This window comes from Poromitra crassiceps (assembly GCF_964638095.1).
Source record: "Poromitra crassiceps genome assembly, chromosome: 21".
In the NCBI taxonomy this organism is placed as follows: domain Eukaryota; kingdom Metazoa; phylum Chordata; class Actinopteri; order Beryciformes; family Melamphaidae; genus Poromitra; species Poromitra crassiceps.
In genome coordinates, this window is record NC_139638.1 from 1,484,157 (window position 1) to 1,502,972 (window position 18,816).

Sequence of the window (18,816 nt, forward strand, 5' to 3'; positions counted from 1 at the left end):
CAAAGAGATGTGCATCTGAGGTTTATATAACATAAGCAATGATCTAGTCAGAAGACAACAACATGAGGAAGTGCCATCATGAGGCCAAGCTTGAGTCTGAATGGAGCCAGGTGTCACCAGGCAGCACAGAGTGCAGAGGATTTATTCATCATTCATGTCCCTCATTCATCACCATTCATGCTATTAACATTCATGTATCTATCATCCCTTTTTCATCCTTTCATCATTCATGCTCATCAAGTGTGAAGGTGTTGGTGAAAGAGCTGCAGGGTCTTGAGTCTCTTCTTAAAGATAGAGAGAGAGACTCAGCAGATCAGATGGAGTTTGGTAAGTTGTTCCACCACCAGGGAACTACAGAGGAGAAGAGTCTAGCTAGTGACTTAGGGCCCTTTAGTGGTGGAAGTGCCAGGAGCCTTTCATTGGCAGAGTGTAGTGAGCGGGAGGGGGTGTAGACCTGAATGAGGGAGTTCAGGTAGGCAGGACGGGGTGTAGACCTGAATGAGGGAGATCAGGTAGGCAGGAGGGGGTGTAGACCTGAATGAGGGAGTTCAGGTAGGCAGGAGGGGGTGCAGACCTGAATGAGGGAGTTCAGGTAGGCAGGAGGGGGTGCAGACCTGAATGAGGGAGTTCAGGTAGGCAGGAGGGGGTGTAGACCTGAATGAGGGAGTTAATGTAGGCAGGAGGGGGTGCAGACCTGAATGAGGGAGTTAAGGAGTTAACTAGAGCCCTTCGACTCAAAGATTCTGCCTGGTCGAAGGTGAGGTCTACTCATAGTCCAGCAGATTGGCTTCTCTTTAGGAAGTCACGTAATAATTGTATCCGTGTAATCAGAAAAGCTAAGTCTGATTATTATGTGTCGTCGCTAAACAGCTCGCAGGGAAACTCTGCCAATTTCTGGCGATCTATAAAATCCCTGAAGCCCAAGGCCACTTCCGGTCTCCCCCCACAGATTAACACTGAGAACTCTGTAATCTCAGATAAATCCTTGATGTGTAATGCTTTTAACCAACATTTTGTAGCATCTAGTTACCTCTTTGACAGGCTCCCTAGTACTATGAACCCCCAGGTTCACACTACTAACCTGAATCCCTCCCCTCCTTCTATAGATATATTTTCTTTTAGGTTGGTTAATGAGCACGATGTATTCGTAGCTCTTTCCAAAGTGAGCACCAAAAAATCTAAAGGAGAGGATGATATTGAACCTTATCTCCTGCGCTGCAGTGCTCATTTGTTGGCCTCCCCACTTGCACACATTTTTAATCTGACTTTTATTTCTGGGGAAATCCCCTCCATTTGGAAGACGGCCCAGGTCATGCCTCTGTTTAAAGGGGGCGACCCGTCAGAGATGAACAATTATCGACCTATCTCTAAATTATGCTGTTTAGCTAAGGTTTTGGAATCTTTGGCTAACGACCAATTAAGAGTTTTCCTTGAGACTTATAACATTCTCCAGATGCAGCAATCCGGCTTTAGACCAGGTCACAGCACAGTAACTGCCACATCTCTTGTTTTGAATAACATTTTGAATAGTATTGATAATCATCTGCATTGTGCTGCTCTTTTTGTGGACCTGTCTAAAGCATTTGATACGGTGGACCACGATATTCTGTTAGGTAAGCTATCTTTTTTGGGTTTCGACGACCTCTCTGTTCGCTGGTTCTCCAGTTACCTGTCGGGGAGGAAACAAGCTGTCGTGGCTGATGACCATAAATCCAGCTTCCTTTTGACGCACAAAGGTGTCCCACAAGGGTCTATTTCAGGGCCAGTTTTATTTACTTTATACATTAATTTCATTTTAGTTCCCTCGGAAGATTGTAACGTCCATTTTTATGCGGATGATACAATCATGTATAGTTTCGGCCGCACTCCGGCACAGGCTGCCGCGAGCTTACAGACCGCATTTGACTCTTTCCAGCGGTCTCTTCTGGATCTTAAACTTGTCTTAAATTCCAACAAGACCAAAGCGATGCTGTTCTCACGGTCCTCTGGTGTTGATAGTGACGTTTGTATTAGAACACTTCAAGGTTTTCAAATTGAAACTGTTGACTCTTATAAATATCTAGGCCTATGGCTGGATTCTAAGTTAACCTTCCAGACCCATGTGGAACACCTTACTAAGAAATTGAGGAGAAATATTGGGTTTTTATACAGGAATAAAGCCTGTTTTTCATTTGATTCTAGAAAGACCGTTGTTCAATCTTTAATTTTGTCTGTATTTGATTATGGTGATCTTGTATATGCTCATGCCACATCTGCTATCTTAAAGCCACTTGATGCGGTGTATCACAGCGCCCTGCGTTTTATAACGGGTGATAGATTTCTCACGCATCAATGTATTTTATATGAGAAAGTGGGTTGGCCCGCTCTGTCAGTTAGAAGGGAGCAACACTGTCTCTTATTTATTTATAAAGCTCTGATAGGGAAGCTTCCCTCCCATCTGTCATCGCTCATCAATCTGAGTAACACATGTTACAGAACACGTGCACAATCGCACATCAGATTGTTTGTTCCGCGAGTAAGGACGGACCTAGGAAGGACTGCTTTCTCTTTTTATGCCCCTGACAGATGGAACAAGCTCCAGAACATTTTAAAACTTGACCAATTTATTTCCTTTAATTCTTTTAGACCACTCCTTGAGGATACCCTACAGAATGTATGCTCTTGTTTTACTTGATGTATCCTCTGCTTTGTTTGTAACTGTCTGTCTGGTAACATGTGTTTACTGTAAATGTTTTACTGTAACAGGGCTCCCTTGAAAATGAGAGCTTGCTCTCAAGGGACTTTTTTCCCTGTATAAACAAAGGTGAAATAAAATAAATAAATAAAAAAAGTTAGGCAGGAGGGGGTGTAGACCTGAATGAGGGAGTTCAGGTAGGCAGGAGGGGGTGTAGACCTTAATGAGGGAGTTCATGTAGGCAGGAGGGGGTGCAGACCTGAATGAGGGAGTTCAGTTAGGCAGGAGGGGGTGTAGACCTGAATGAGGGAGTTCAGGTAGGCAGGAGGGGGTGTAGACCTTAATGAGGGAGTTCCGGTAGGCAGGAGGCGGTGTAGACCTTAATGAGGGAGTTCAGGTAGGCAGGAGGCGGTGTAGACCTTAATGAGGGAGTTCAGGTAGGCAGGAGGGGGTGTAGACCTGAATGAGGGAGTTCAGTTAGGCAGGAGGGGGTGTAGACCTTAATGAGGGAGTTCAGGTAGGCAGGAGGGGGTGTAGACCTGAATGAGGGAGTTCAGGTAGGCAGGAGGGGGTGTAGACCTTAATGAGGGAGTTCAGGTAGGCAGGAGGGGGTGTAGACCTGAATGAGGGAGTTCAGGTAGGCAGGAGGGGGTGTAGACCTGAATGAGGGAGTTCAGGTAGGCAGGAGGGGGTGTAGACCTTAATGAGGGAGTTCAGGTAGGCAGGAGGGGGTGTAGACCTGAATGAGGGAGTTCAGGTAGGCAGGAGGGCGTGTAGACCTGAATGAGGGAGTTCAGGTAGGCAGGAGGGGGTGACCTGAATGAGGGAGTTCAAGTAGGCAGGAGGGGGTGTAGACCTGAATGAGGGAGTTCAGGTAGGCAGGAGGGGGTGTAGACCTGAATGAGGGAGTTCAGGTAGGCAGGAGCGGGTGTAGACCTGAATGAGGGAGTTCAGGTAGGTAGGAGGGGGTGTAGACCTGAATGAGGGAGTTCAGGTAGGCAGGAGGGGGTGTAGACCTGAATGAGGGAGTTCAGGTAGGCAGGAGGGGGTGTAGACCTGAATGAGGGAGTTCAGGTAGGCAGGAGGGGGTGTACGATACGATATACTTTATTGTCAGTTCACACTGAAATTTGTCTTGCAAGACAGCGGCAGTCCCATGCACAAACACATGACAAAGAGAACAAAACCAAAAATACAAAGATACATACACACATACAGCACACAGAGAGCACTGGTCACTGCTCCACTGACCCTCGGCCATGTTCTTGATTAAGCCTCAGGATCGACTGATGTATAAAGGACTCTCTTACTCTGACGTTCTTGAAGGTTGGAATTAAGTATCTCCTGCCAGAGGGCAGGAGTTCATATTCTTCATGTAGCACATGATTAGTGTTTGAGGCAATATTTCTAGCTAACCTCAATACACTGTTGATGTATGTAGACTCATATAGACTATGCAGTGGTTTACCTACAATTTTTGAACAAATATTCAACTGTCTAAGTAGTTGTGATTTTAAGGTAACAGACAGGCATCCATACCAGGTGGTACTGCAGTACTGTAAAACACTCATAATCACTGAGGTAAAAAAATAATAGAAGAATCTGTTTACTAGCACCAAAAGATCTTAATCGGCGAAGAAAGTATAGTCTTTGCTTCGTTTTCTTACACAGGGACTCTACGTGGTCTTTCCATGACAGCAGGTGGTATATTGTTACTCCTAGGTATGTGAAGGAGCATACCTGCTTGATCTGTTTGTTATGGATAGTAACAGAGGTGCTGTGTGTGTCAGGTGGAGACCCAAAAACAATAGCCCTGTAGACCTGAATGAGGGAGTTCAGGTAGGCAGGAGGGGGTGTAGACCTGAATGAGGGAGTTCAGGTAGGCAGGAGGGGGTGTAGACCTGAATGAGGGAGTTCAGGTAGGCAGGCACTGTTTTTGTTGCAGTTTTATAAGCGAGTGTCAAGTCTTTGAATTTGATGCGGGCAGCCACAAGGAGGCAGTGGAGGGAAATGTGCAGCGGTGTGACATCACATGTTCTTTTGGGCTGGTTCTGGTTGAAGATCAGACGTGCCGCCGCGTTCTGGATCATCTGCAGAGGTTTGAAGGTTCATGCAGGGAGTATTGCAGTATAGCCAATGCATGAGAACACAAAAGCCTGAACCAGGAGTTGTGCTGCGTGCTCAGACAGGTAGGTGCTCAGACAGGTAGGTGCTCAGACAGGTAGGGTCTAATTTTCCTCATGTTGTTCAGGGTAAATCAACACGACCGAGTGATTGAGACAACGTGGACCTTGAGGGATAGTTGCTCATCAGTCATGACACCCAGGTTTCGAGCAGACTTTGTGGGCACGAGTTGGGTTGATTCCAGCTTGATATTGATCTGCTGTTTTAGAGGGACTGGCTGGCATGACAAGGAGCTCAGTCTTAGAAAGGTTGTGTTCTTTCATCCAGGCAGAGATATCTGCAAGGCATGATGAGATCCACGCTGAGACCGTGGGCTCATGCAGGCAGGAATGATAGGGAGAGCTGGATGTCTTCAGCATAAAAGTGATATGAGAAGAGGTAGGACCTCAACCAGCAGAGGGCAGATCCTGAGATACCAAGCTCAGTGAGTGTGGAGAGGAGGATTAGATTCAAGATTCAAGATTCAAGATTTTTATTGTCACTCCGTAGTACAAGTATCACGTGTGAAATTATTGTGCTGTGAACTCCGTTTACAACATAGTAACAAATATAACAGGGCATATGAGTGCAAAAACAACAAGAGACACAACAAGCAATAAGGCAGTAGAGTGATAAGACAAGTCAGAGACAGTGGCATATTCACTGCACATAGGTGCACATGTCATGTGCATACTTTGGACGTACTTAAACATTTTAAATTCGACGTATTTGACGTACAGGTGCAAATAGCATATACCTAATTAAACATACAATTAAACATTAGACATACATAATGGTAGAATCTACAGTGCGGTACAGTACAGCTACTACAACTGTGTATGTTAAGGAGTCTCGTGGCCTGCGGGAAGAAACTGTCCCTCAAGCCACCATGATTAGGTGGCTAACTGTGTCTGACAGATAGCAGCAATAGAGCCAAGGACTGACCAACAGCTCTAGCCAAACGCAGTGACTCCATTACTTACCATTACCATGTAAAGAGATCTGAGTTGGTAGAAGCCATCACTAAAAGCAATGTCCATGTTTGCAAGTCACAGTTCTTTGCTCACTTATTCAATTAATTACATTTTCAATTATTATATAGAGCAATTGTATGTATTAGATAAGTTTTGAGCTAGTGTTCGTTGTTATGTGTTTTGTTGGTTTTTGCCTTGTGTGTCTAGTGGTTGTAGTAGCATGTATGAGTATGAATGATACAGATATGTATATTTGTAAATAATGTTTGTATGTGAATATAATGTATTTTCATAATTGAAGTATTGTAAAATATTAATGTGGACCCCAGGAAGAGCTACTGTTTCTTTACAGTAGCTAATGGGGATCTAAATAAACAAACAAACAAACAGAGGCGGTTAGTGCATACAGTGCAGGAGAGACAGACATGTTGCTGCAGGAGCATAATGGAGCAGCAGGGAGCCATTGTTCTCAGGTAGACAGGTAGTCCAACCAGTCTGGTCAGCCAGAAGGACACCGGGGGGGAGGCGAGTGGTCTGATGTTCCTGGGTGGGAAACAACGGCTGCCCCTGTTGGTCTGGGGTCAGCAGATACATACATGAAGCAGATACATGCATAATGTTGGGTTGGGGATTTGGCTCTCAATGGAAATTATTAGAAAGAAAATAAGAAATTATTATTTTTACACAAGTAGCCTACCTGAGAAATTACCATGAGAGGGAGGCCCCCCCGCGTACCACCAGTGGTGAACCTTGAACCTTGAACCTTGAACCTTGAGAACCACTGTCTATTTATGTCGAAAAAGTTAGCCCCCGCTGTAAATAATTAAGCCCCCCCCTTAGCTCCCCCAGCCACAATTGTCTGGAGCCCCTACTGATACCGAAACCCCCCCCCCCCCCCCCCCCCACCCGGGACTGCCCCTGGTTCCTTATTTCCATTTCAAGAAGTTTCCACCCGTCTGGATCCGCCCATAACATAGGCTAAACAGATGCTGCTGTGCGCGTTTCACTTCTTTCACGGTTAGGTAGGTGGCAGCTAGAGAATACGGTAAAAGTGTTGCATAATACAGGACGGCAATTTCGGCCTATTTCTGATGAGAGATTGATTAGAAATGGCCCCCAATATTAGGAAAGCTTTACGGGGGATGCTGGCGGACCTGAAGCAGACACAGCTGAAGGACTTCATCACCGAGCTGGTGGAGGACGAGGAAGGGCCGAGGGTCAAACGCAACCAGGTGGAGGGAAAAGATATCGCCGACATCGCGGACGTTTTGGTCGATACCTTCGAGGGGCCTGGACTCCCTGGAGCCCTTAAAGTGTCTCTGAAGATACTGAAAGAGATCAACTGCAACGCGCAGGCAGCGCATCTCGGTGAGTTTAGCAGAGAAATGTAGCGCTCTGAATCATTACATTATGTAAAGCGAAAGCCTGTTTGCATATATCAATCTATATAATAATAACATAGGCTATAGCAATTGTACAGCTAATTGATTCATTCATTAATGATCTGAAAAAAGAATGGATTCCAGTTCAAAAGCTCGAGTTGAGTTGAGCTAGAAACAATGTAGGCCTATAGACCAAATCAGCGGGATGTTTACATTTACTTCCGGTTACCCCTGGGTCCACACATTATAATGGCGGTGGACGGCACAAACTGACGTGTTGAAGACAAAAACAGACAAAGAAGACAAAAATGGTTCGTCCGTGTTGTGTTGTTGTTTAATATCATTCATAACAACACTTTCACTAACTAGTGACTTGAAGCTAAATTAAATTAACGTGGCGTCAGTAGCTCTGTCTGTAACGTTAACGAGTCTGCAAAAAAACAGCGAGTTTGACAGACAAACAAACGTTATTAGGTAGCTAACACTACATAAAACAAACACAGAAGAAAGGCTAGATACGTCGGACAAGCATGTTTACCAACCGTTTAACCATTTAAATTGAAAGTAGTCGGCCGAAAACGAGAGGGTTTGACAGCATTTATTTGACAACACGCACATTTAAACCTGCCGCCTTCCCCAAGTGGTACCCGGAAGTAAATTTGTTTACATGGTGACGTCACGGTGATTTGGTCTATTGACTGTTAAACATTGCCCCCGCCTTTTTTCTTTCTTCCTTTTATTTTTTAGTTTCGATTTTGATAATGGAGAATGCCTCTTTCTGCCTGCATTCATGCACATTCAGGGCCGGCCCTAGCCATCTGGGGGCCCTAAGCAGGATATAGATCAGGGGCCCCCTCCCAGGGGCGGGGGTTTGGGGGCATTTATATAAATATAAAAGGAAGGAAGGTGCTGTACTGTACATATGTTGAAGTAATGATGACAAATCCAAATCAAATCGACTGGTGTTCAAGGCTACCGTATGTCATATCAACAATGTGAAATATTTAACTGAGGACCACTTGTTCTTCCACAGGACAAAAGCAGAGCAAAGTTCTGAGGATTGTGCTGTTGGGAAAGACTGGAGCTGGGAAGAGTGCAGCAGGAAACACGATCCTGGGGAAAGAGGCATTTGAATCAGATTACTCTGAATTCTTTGTGACAAAAGGCTGTGACAAACACACAGAGACAGTGGAGGGGAGAGAGGTGTCTGTCATTGACACTCCAGGTCTGTTTGACACATGTAAAACGCAAGATGATGTCATGAAGGAGATTAAGAAGTGTATCTGTCTGTCTTCTCCTGGTCCCCATGTGTTTCTGGTGGTCATGTCCCTGGCAACCAGACTCACTGAGGAGGGCAGGAGACAGTGAAGCTGATTCAGGAGCACTTTGGTACCGAGGCACTCAAGTACACAATGGTGCTGTTCACGTTTGGAAGCCTGCTGAAGAGGAAAACTATTGAAGGACGTATCAGTACCAGTAAAGTACTTAAAGAATTAACGGAGCAGTGCTGTGGTGGATATCATGTAGTTGACAATAGGTGTGGGAATCACTCTCAGGTCACAGAGCTGCTGCAGAAGATTGATAAGATGGTGATAAGGAATGGAGGAGGCCACTACACCAGTAAGATGTTAGTGGAAGCTGAAGCAGCAATTGAAGAGAAGAAGAGAGAGATTCTGAAGGCGAGCGAAGAGGAGAGACAGAGGGAGGAGGAGAGGCTGAGGCAAGAAAGAAGGCAGGAAGAAGCAGAGAAGTATAGAAACCAACAGGAAGCTGAAGCTAGAGCCGGAGCTTGTTTGGTGCAGTAGCAGGAGGAGATAGATGGTGGTAAAGAATGGAGGAGGCCACTTCACCTGTTAGTGTTACGTGTCTTTGCTTAATTGTTCCCCCCCCCCCCCCCGCTCCTATATTGTCTTTCATTAGAGTCTTCCATGGCAAAGGGGGGTCATGTCATCACATGAATTGTGTTTTGCCACTTTTACACGGCGGTGGTAAAAGCTCTGGAACCTGGTTTCACTTTTTTGCATTTTCAGGCCCCAATAAAGCCGTTGCCATGTAAACAGAAGGCCCAAACACAACAACGCTTTGCTGTTTTATGCCATGCTTTTGACCTGAATTAAAGGGCAGCTACAGATGTGGCAGATGCAGCCAGTTCAATAACACAACAAACGTCAACCCAAAAGTAATTGTATACATTGTTATGCTAACACCTGTTATGCCCAGCATTTCCCATTCCCTCCCCACCTCATCACTTTCCTACTCTCTCCTCTCTCACACTCCCCCTGCTCTCCCTCCCTTCTCCTGCTCTCTCCTCCGCTCTCTCCTATATTTCTATATTTTCTATATTTCCTCATCAATTGTTTAATGTGTTATCATTACTACTGTAATTTGTTACTGTTGTGTCAGCTAGGATTAGCTAGACATATTTTCTGTGAAGCCCTCTGGGACATGCTTGTGTATTAGGGCTATACAAATGAATCTGACTTGACTTGACTTGGCTATGCTCAAAGGTAATCATTTCACGCATCCAAGTTCTGGTGTGAACATTAAGGTCAGAAGCAGGATCACATGTAACACTAGATATGTTGTTTACCTGTTGAAATGCCCATGTAATTTATACTATGTAGGCAAAACAAAACACAAGTTAAAAACCAGAATCTGGGAACACAAATGTTCTCTACGCAATCATGATGAGAAATCATCAGTTGTGAGACATTGTAATAGTTTGAATGATCTTCATTACATGGGCATTGAAACAGTAAATATGCCATGGCGAGGAGGGAATAGAGACAAGATCCTCCTTCAAAGAGAGACCTACTGGATCCACTCCCTTGATACCCTCATCCCCAAGGGGCTTAATGAGGAGATGTCGTTTGTTTGTTTTCTATTAATGTTTTTGTGTTTTTTATGAATTTTGTTGTTTCAGTTATAATGTACCTGCATTGACTTTACTGACTCCCTCTGAAGGGCGTTGGCTCGAAACGTCCATTGTGTGGGAATAAATCTTTAAACTTGGAGTGCTGTCCTTTTTGAATTAAACATGTGAGCACTGAAACAAACTTTTCAACAATATTTTGTGTGCACTGAAGTCACCATGTGATAGCCATGTATTCCCTGTTGTGGTATTTTGAAACTTAAATAAAACTCATCAAAACTCTCCAGGAGTTTCTTTTCCTCTTCAAACATTTTGGAGAAGGGTCCATAATCCTACAAGGTAAGAGGTATTCTCTTTTGGGTTAGCGTCCTCCATGCAAGTAGAGGGACAGAATAATCTCAGGCGCATCAGCTTGTTCACAAAATAGTGGGTAATTCGGTAACGCTTTAGAATACAGCCCGCAAATAAGCATGTAGTTAGAGTATAACAACGGGGTTTAGGGCTGTAGTTATAGTCTAACTACGGGGTTTAAGGAGTGAATTATAAGATCTGTACTTATAGTCTAACTACGGGGTTTAAGGAGTGTAGTTATAGTATAACAACGGGGTTTAAGGAGTGTAGTTATGGTATAACAACGGGGTTTAAGGAGTGTAGTTATAGTCTAACAACAGGGTTTAAGGAGTGTAGTTAGAGTATAACAACAGGTTTAAGGAGTGTAGTTAGAGTATAACAACGGGGTTTAAGGAGTGAAAAAATACTTTAACTAGAGGGTAACAAGATCTGTACTTATAGTCTAACTACGGGGTCGCGGGCTGTATTATGAAGCAGGGGACAAATGTTTGTACTTATAGGCTAATTACGGGGTACCACACTATACTTACAGGGTAACTACGGGGTTTAATGAGTGTAGTTAGAGTATAACAACGGGGTTTAAGGAGTGTAGTTAGAGTATAACAACGGGGTTTAAGGAGTGTAGTTAGAGTATAACAACGGGGTTTAAGGAGTCTAGTTAGAGTATAACAACGGGGTTTAAGGAGTCTAGTTAGAGTATAACAACGGGGTTTAAGGAGTCTAGTTAGAGTATAACAACAGGGTTTAAGGAGTGTAGTTATAGTCTAACAATGGGGTTTAAGGAGTGTAGTTAGAGTATAACAACGGGGTTTAAGGAGTGTAGTTAGAGTATAACAACAGGGTTTAAGGAGTCTAGTTAGAGTATAACAACGGGGTTTAAGGAGTCTAGTTAGAGTATAACAACGGGGTTTAAGGAGTGTAGTTATAGTCTAACAATGGGGTTTAAGGAGTGTAGTTAGAGTATAACAACGGGGTTTAAGGAGTGTAGTTAGAGTATAACAACGGGGTTTAAGGAGTGTAGTTAGAGTATAACAACGGGGTTTAAGGAGTCTAGTTAGAGTATAACAACGGGGTTTAAGGAGTCTAGTTAGAGTATAACAACGGGGTTTAAGGAGTGTAGTTAGAGTATAACAACGGGGTTTAAGGAGTGTAGTTAGAGTATAACAACGAGGTTTAAGGAGTCTAGTTAGAGTATAACAACGGGGTTTAAGGAGTCTAGTTAGAGTATAACAACGGGGTTTAAGGAGTCTAGTTAGAGTATAACAACGGGGTTTAAGGAGTCTAGTTAGAGTATAACAACGGGGTTTAAGGAGTGTAGTTAGAGTATAACAACGGGGTTTAAGGAGTGTAGTTAGAGTATAACAACGAGGTTTAAGGAGTCTAGTTAGAGTATAACAATGGGGTTTAAGGAGTGTAGTTAGAGTATAACAACGGGGTTTAAGGAGTCTAGTTAGAGTATAACAACGGGGTTTAAGGAGTCTAGTTAGAGTATAACAACGGGGTTTAAGGAGTGTAGTTATAGTCTAACAATGGGGTTTAAGGAGTGTAGTTAGAGTATAACAACGGGGTTTAAGGAGTGTAGTTAGAGTATAACAACGGGGTTTAAGGAGTGAAAAAATACTTTAACTAGAGGGTAACAAGATCTGTACTTATAGTCTAACTACGGGGTCGCGGGCTGTATTATGAAGCAGGGGACAAATGTTTGTACTTATAGGCTAATTACGGGGTACCACACTGTACTTACAGGGTAACTACGGGGTTTAAGGAGTGTAGTTAGAGTATAACAACAGGGTTTAAGGAGTGTAGTTAGAGTATAACAATGGGGTTTAAGGAGTGTAGTATGTTGTTATACTGTAACTACACTCCTTAAACCCGTTGTTATACTCTAACTACACTCCTTAAACCCCGTAGTTACCCTGTAAGTATAGTGTGGTACCCCGTAATTAGCCTATAAGTACAAACATTTGTCCCCTGCTTCATAATACAGCCCGCGACCCCGTAGTTAGACTATAAGTACAGATTGTTACCCTCTAGTTAAAGTATTTTTTCACTCCTTAAACCCCGTTGTTATACTCTAACTAGACTCCCTAAACCCCGTTGTTATACCATAACTACACTCCTTAAACCCCGTAGTTAGACTATAAGTACAGATCTTATAATTCACTCCTTAAACCCCGTAGTTAGACTATAACTACAGCCCTAAACCCCGTTGTTATACTCTAACTACATGCTTATTTGCGGGCTGTATTCTAAAGCGTTACCGGTAATTCTACTAGGTTAGTCAATTATTTCACCCTGGAGAGAAAAATAGCCACCTACCGTACATGTATATCGGTAGTCTGCCTAACAATGTAAGTGACAATGAAGAAAGCATCATCATCAAAATGTACAATACATCAACAATTAAAGTGCATAAGCACAACCTCTTATAATACACACACATACACATTGTTGTTTTATCAGTTGAGAGTGGAGAGAAACAGGGAAGATGTTAGAAAGAGAAGAAATAATGTAACAGAGATGCAACAGTCAGATTCAAATCCATGACATCATCATGCCTCAATTGCTCACGTGATGCGATGTCACTGGTGACGTCGAAGATGAGATTGCGGTTCTGTGGGTGCCATCACTGATGTCACTCGGAAGAAGTTGTGATGATGTGAAGACGTTTCTCCTGTCTCTAAGTCGATGTAAATGCAGTGTGCGTTTGTAACTGTGTTTGTGTGCTGCTGATGTGACACTATTTTTCTTTTTTGTCAGGGTTGGGATGTTTATTTGGATTATTGTAGGATATTTTCATTTGTGCTTTTCTTTTTGTGTGGACTTTAATGTTGACCAAAATGTCAACAAATACATGACAAATATATAGAGATCTTACCACTCCTCTGCCATGCTGGAGGCCTCTGAAGCCTGAGCCTGAGAGTAGCTGAAGTGCTTCAAAGTCCCTCCTAAGCATCTGGTACTGAGCTGTAGGGACACGGTCTGTCCTGGAGCTTCTGCTCCTAAGCATCTGGTACTGAGCTGTAGGGACAAGGTCTGTGCTGGAGCTTCTCCTAAGCATCTGGTACTGAGCTGTAGGGACAAGGTCTGTGCTGGAGCTTCTGCATGTCAGTGTCATCCTTCATCTGGTACTGAGCTGTAGGGACCAGGTCTGTGCTGGAGCTTCTGCATGTCAGTGTCTCCTAAGCATCTGGTACTGAGCTGTAGGGACAAGGTCTGTGCTGGAGCTTCTGCATGTCAGTGTCATCCTTTATCTGGTACTGAGCTGTAGGGACCAGGTCTGTGCTGGAGCTTCTGCATGTCAGTGTCTCCTAAGCATCTGGTACTGAGCTGTAGGGACAAGGTCTGTGCTGGAGCTTCTGCATGTCAGTGTCATCCTTCATCTGGTACTGAGCTGTAGGGACCAGGTCTGTGCTGGAGCTTCTGCATGTCAGTGTCTCCTAAGCATCTGGTACTGAGCTGTAGGGACAAGGTCTGTGCTGGAGCTTCTGCATGTCAGTGTCATCCTTCATCTGGTACTGAGCTGTAGGGACCAGGTCTGTGCTGGAGCTTCTGCATGTCAGTGTCTCCTAAGCATCTGGTACTGAGCTGTAGGGACAAGGTCTGTGCTGGAGCTTCTGCATGTCAGTGTCATCCTTCATCTGGTACTGAGCTGTAGGGACCAGGTCTGTGCTGGAGCTTCTGCATGTCAGTGTCTCCTAAGCATCTGGTACTGAGCTGTAGGGACAAGGTCTGTGCTGGAGCTTCTGCATGTCAGTGTCATCCTTCATCTGGTACTGAGCTGTAGGGACAAGGTCTGTGCTGGAGCTTCTGCATGTCAGTGTCTCCTAAGCATCTGGTACTGAGCTGTAGGGACAAGGTCTGTGCTGGAGCTTCTGCATGTCAGTGTCATCCTTCTCAAACATCTCCAGCATCTAAACACCACACAGAGGAGACAAGAAGAGCAGTGCTTTCGCACAGTACGCCGAAGCAACGCTCAACCTAAGATCTACCTATGCTGAACCCACAAGTTTAATTTACATTTCATTATTTCATTTAATTTCATTAATTCATTTCATTTACATTTCATCCAACGTTCAGGATTCACGCCGATTTTCAAGGCGTGAAGCCAGGCATGAAGTCAACGGGAGTTGTGGGCGGGTTCAAGGCGCGAGAGTAGGCGCTGAGAGGAAAAGAGAAGGCGTCTTGTGTGAAGCACAGGGCAGCACAGCACAACACAGGGCAGCACAACACAACACAACACAACACAGGGCAGCACAGCACAACACAGGGCAGCACAACACAACACAACACAGGGCAGCACAGCACAGCTGGATTTTATGCCAGTGTGAAAAAGCTCTGTCTACCTCCAAACAGCATGACCCAGTTAGTGAAGAACGTCTATAATACAGCTTCTTCTTCTTTGGGGGGGGGGGGGGGGGGGGGTTCTGTGTGTGTGGTGTGTAGCTGAGAGAGAGAGAAGGTTCTGTGTGTGTGGTGTGTAGCTGAGAGAGAGAGAAGGTTCTGTGTGTGTGGTGTGTAGCTGAGAGAGAGATAAGGTTATGTGTGTGGTGTGTAGCTGAGAGAGAGATAAGGTTCTGTGTGTGTGGTGTGTAGCTGAGAGAGAGATAATGTTCTGTGTGTGTGGTGTGTAGCTGAGAGAGAGATAAGGTTCTGTGTGTGGTGTGTAGCTGAGAGAGAGATAAGGTTCTGTGTGTGTGGTGTGTAGCTGAGAGAGAGATAAGGTTATATGTGTGTGGTGTGTAGCTGAGAGAGAGATAAGGTTCTGTGTGTGTGGTCTGTAGCTGAGAGAGAGATAAGGTTCTGTGTGTGTGGTGTGTAGCTGAGAGAGAGAGAAGGTTCTGTGTGTGTGGTGTGTAGCTGAGAGAGAGATAAGGTTCTGTGTGTGGTGTGTAGCTGAGAGAGAGATAAGGTTCTGTGTGTGTGGTGTGTAGCTGAGAGAGAGATAAGGTTATATGTGTGTGGTGTGTAGCTGAGAGAGAGATAAGGTTCTGTGTGTGTGGTCTGTAGCTGAGAGAGAGATAAGGTTCTGTGTGTGTGGTGTGTAGCTGAGAGAGAGATAAGGTTCTGTGTGTGTGGTGTGTAGCTGAGAGAGAGATAAGGTTATGTGTGTGTGGTGTGTAGCTGAGAGAGAGATAAGGTTCTGTGTGTGTGGTCTGTAGCTGAGAGAGAGATAAGGTTCTGTGTGTGTGGTGTGTAGCTGAGAGAGAGATAAGGTTCTGTGTGTGTGGTGTGTAGCTGAGAGAGAGATAAGGTTCTGTGTGTGTGGTGTGTAGCTGAGAGAGAGAGAAGGTTCTGTGTGTGTGGTGTGTAGTTGAGAGAGATAAGGTTGTGTGTGTGTGGTGTGTAGCTGAGAGAGAGATAAGGTTCTGTGTGTGGTGTGTAGCTGAAAGAGATAAAGTTCTGTGTGTGTGGTGTGTAGCTGAGAGAGATAAGGTTCTGTGTGTGTGGTGTGTAGCTGAGAGAGAGATAAGGTTCTGTGTGTGTGGTGTGTAGCTGAGAGAGAGATAAGGTTCTGTGTGTGTGGTGTGTAGCTGAGAGAGAGAGATACGGTTCTGTGTGTGTGGTGTGTAGCTGAGAGAGAGATAAGGGATTAGAGCAGGGGTGGGCAAACCTTTTTGATTGTGGGCCACATACAGAAAAATATAAGCAGTCAGGGGCCAAACAATACGCGCGGCAGTTTTCAACCAATTACACTGCAAGAAGTGTGTTTTTAAACCAGAAAAATCTAATAATCTAAGACTAATAATTTTCCATTAAAATAACTATAAGAGACTACTGAACAGTTTACTGTTGACATTATAGTTTATTGATGTGCTTGCCTATTACAGTAGGTATTTGTGTATCTTAGCCATTTTTCTTTTTGGTTATTGGTCTCTGTGCCAAGAAGTTAAGACAGAGATCACTTCACCAATATTCAGTATTTTTTTCTCTCTTAACACATTCACTGCCAACAGTTTTTTTTTTTACTGTAGGTAGCTTCTGCCAAGGTTTTTTTTTGAGGATTCTGGCTCATCTTTCAAGAGCCGAGGATTATTTTCTGTTAGGATTTTGTGAACACAAAATATCTCAAAAGAACTAATAGAATGTGTGCTTTCTCTGTCTAAAAGAGTTAGTTTGTAGAGTTAGTAGTTATGTAGGCATTAGCAGTTGAATACAGCATGGTTTCAGCGTCTGAAAATTTAAGCTGAGATAAATGCCTTTTTGTGAAATTCGATAGAACAGTCACTTTAACCATTTATTTTTGGCATCAGTAAGACGTCAGACATCTAAACAATAGTTTTGAACAGTAATTTCCTCCATAACAGCAGGAAACCCCCCTCTCCTTCAAACTCCTCCCTCCGTGTGTGTTCTCCTCCTCCCTCCGTGGCTGCAGCGGGCGTGTCACAAGCGAGTTTCTGCTGTCTGTGCTGCCTGGCTGCCCCTCGTCGGGCGAGTCTGGATGGGCTCGCTCGTTTCTTGGGGTTTCGGTTGAGAGATTTGATGAAGCTTTTGCGATTCTGGGCTTATTTATGCTGCGTGTTTCAAAGTGTGTTGCACCCAGTCTATTTTTGGAACCCCCCACCGTTGTGCGCCACCGTTGTGCGCCAGCGCGAAAGCGTTTTCGCCAAACCATTCTACAGTATGAGAATGGTTTCCTCGCGCTTTCCCCTGCAGTTTTGGCTCTGCTTTTTCTAGTCTGGAGAGCACTGTCGCCACTTAGTGGGTCGGTGGAATGGGTTGTACACGTTCGGTGGCTCCCATATTTTTATAGGAGATGTAAAAGGGTTAGATCCACGTCCCACCGTCAAATTTTTTTTTTTTTTTTTTTGACGAGATATCTCGTCCACGGCAGTCAACCGCTGGTTTCTGCTTGACGAGATATCTCGTCCACGGCAGTGAACGTGTTAAAAGACAGTACAAATAAAAGGCTGGTTAAAAAAATAACTAGGGCAGACAAACAAAACCACTCAATTAAGTGCCCTATTTTGGAATTAAAAGATGTCACCAGGTGGCTATGCATCGCTGTAATAAAGAAATAGAAAATTGTCCACATGTCCACAACTCTCCAGCAGCCCCAAGTGCCTTTCTTGCCAGCTTCAGACTGGTCCTTCAGGATGCTGAAGTGAGAAAAAAAGGAAAAGAAAAAAAGGGAGGGGTAAGTAAACTCAACTGTATTATACAGGTCAGGATAAGCATGTAGCCTACAATAAAATAAATGAGCTGGCCTTGCACAACAAATAAGCTACTGTTTGTGAGATATTCATTAAATTGGATTGATTATCTTTATAAAAAAATGGGGTTGTCAACACAACAAATACTAATGGTGTCATATTTTTAACTCACCGATGATGGGAACAGCAGGTCACTCAGTGGGAGCAGTGTAGTTGTGCCTAGGACTGAAGAATAGCTGGCATGTCAGGAGTAAGTCTTGTTGTTGAGATACGAAGAATGTCGCAGAGATGGCTGTCAGTCAAGTTGGTTCTCAGTCTGCTTTTGTTCAGAGTCATCAGAGAAAGCGTTTGCTCACATATGTATGTGGAGCCGAACAGACTCATCATTCTTGCTGCATGACGTCTCATCAGAGGAAACCTGGCCTTTTTCAAACTCCGATAGAACTCCGGTAGGGGGAGAAGCTGATGTCGACTCTTCAGGGAATCATCACATTGGATATCAATAACCTCCAGTTGCATGCTCTCATCAACCTCTGTCACATCAGTCGAGAAGGGGTTAGTGAAGAGCTTGATGCCTTTCTCAATGGCAGCAAAGTCTTGGAAGCGGCGATTGAATTCTGTCAGAAGAGATGTGATCACAGACACATATTTCTTTTTTGTAGAAAGGTTGGCATTTGGGAAAGCAGCTTTAAGTTCCCTCAGTGTTGGGAAGTGTGCCAAATTGAAGCTGCGTAGTTGTGTCTGGCTTCCCATCTCGGCCCGCATCAAATTCAAGACACTGGTACTGGCCTACAGGGCAGTACACCAGTCAGCTCCCCGGTACCTGCAATCCATGGTCAGGTTCCAAACCTCTCACCGCTCCCTTCGCTCCTCCACCAGTGCAGGTCGCCTCGCCCCTCCTTCGCTACGGGGGCTCAAAAGTCGCTCATCCCGATCTCGACTCTTCTCGTCCCTGGCACCTCAATGGTGGAACGAGCTTCCACCTTCTGTCAGGACAGCTGAATCACTGCCGATCTTTCGGAAAAGACTAAAGACACACCTTTTCAGGCTCCATCTGGGCCCTTCTTGATCTAACTATGTTCTCTCTCTTTCTTAAAAAAAAAAAAAAAAAAAAAAAAAAACTAACCAACCTTGTACCACTAACCTAAACTTGTACCACTGTTCCTTCAGAAGTTGTAGTTGTCATAGACTGTGCTCCATAGTTGATTGCTCTATTGCTGACAAAAAATGTGTTATTGTAAGTCGC

The 18,816-nt window shown here is 44.3% G+C and overlaps 1 protein-coding gene across 1 annotated transcript in view; it reads right to left on the reverse strand.

The window, feature by feature from the left end:
• Nucleotides 1-14,243: 14,243 nt before the first annotated feature.
• Nucleotides 14,244-18,816, reverse strand: part of LOC310795687 (putative E3 ubiquitin-protein ligase HERC6) — a gene marked incomplete at both ends in the record, with an annotated part of 100,829 nt that continues 96,256 nt past the window's right edge. Inside the window, 2 exon segments of the mRNA XM_083657756.1 lie at nucleotides 14,244-14,330; nucleotides 18,078-18,187. Coding sequence (XP_083513882.1) covers nucleotides 14,244-14,330; nucleotides 18,078-18,187 — 197 coding nt within the window.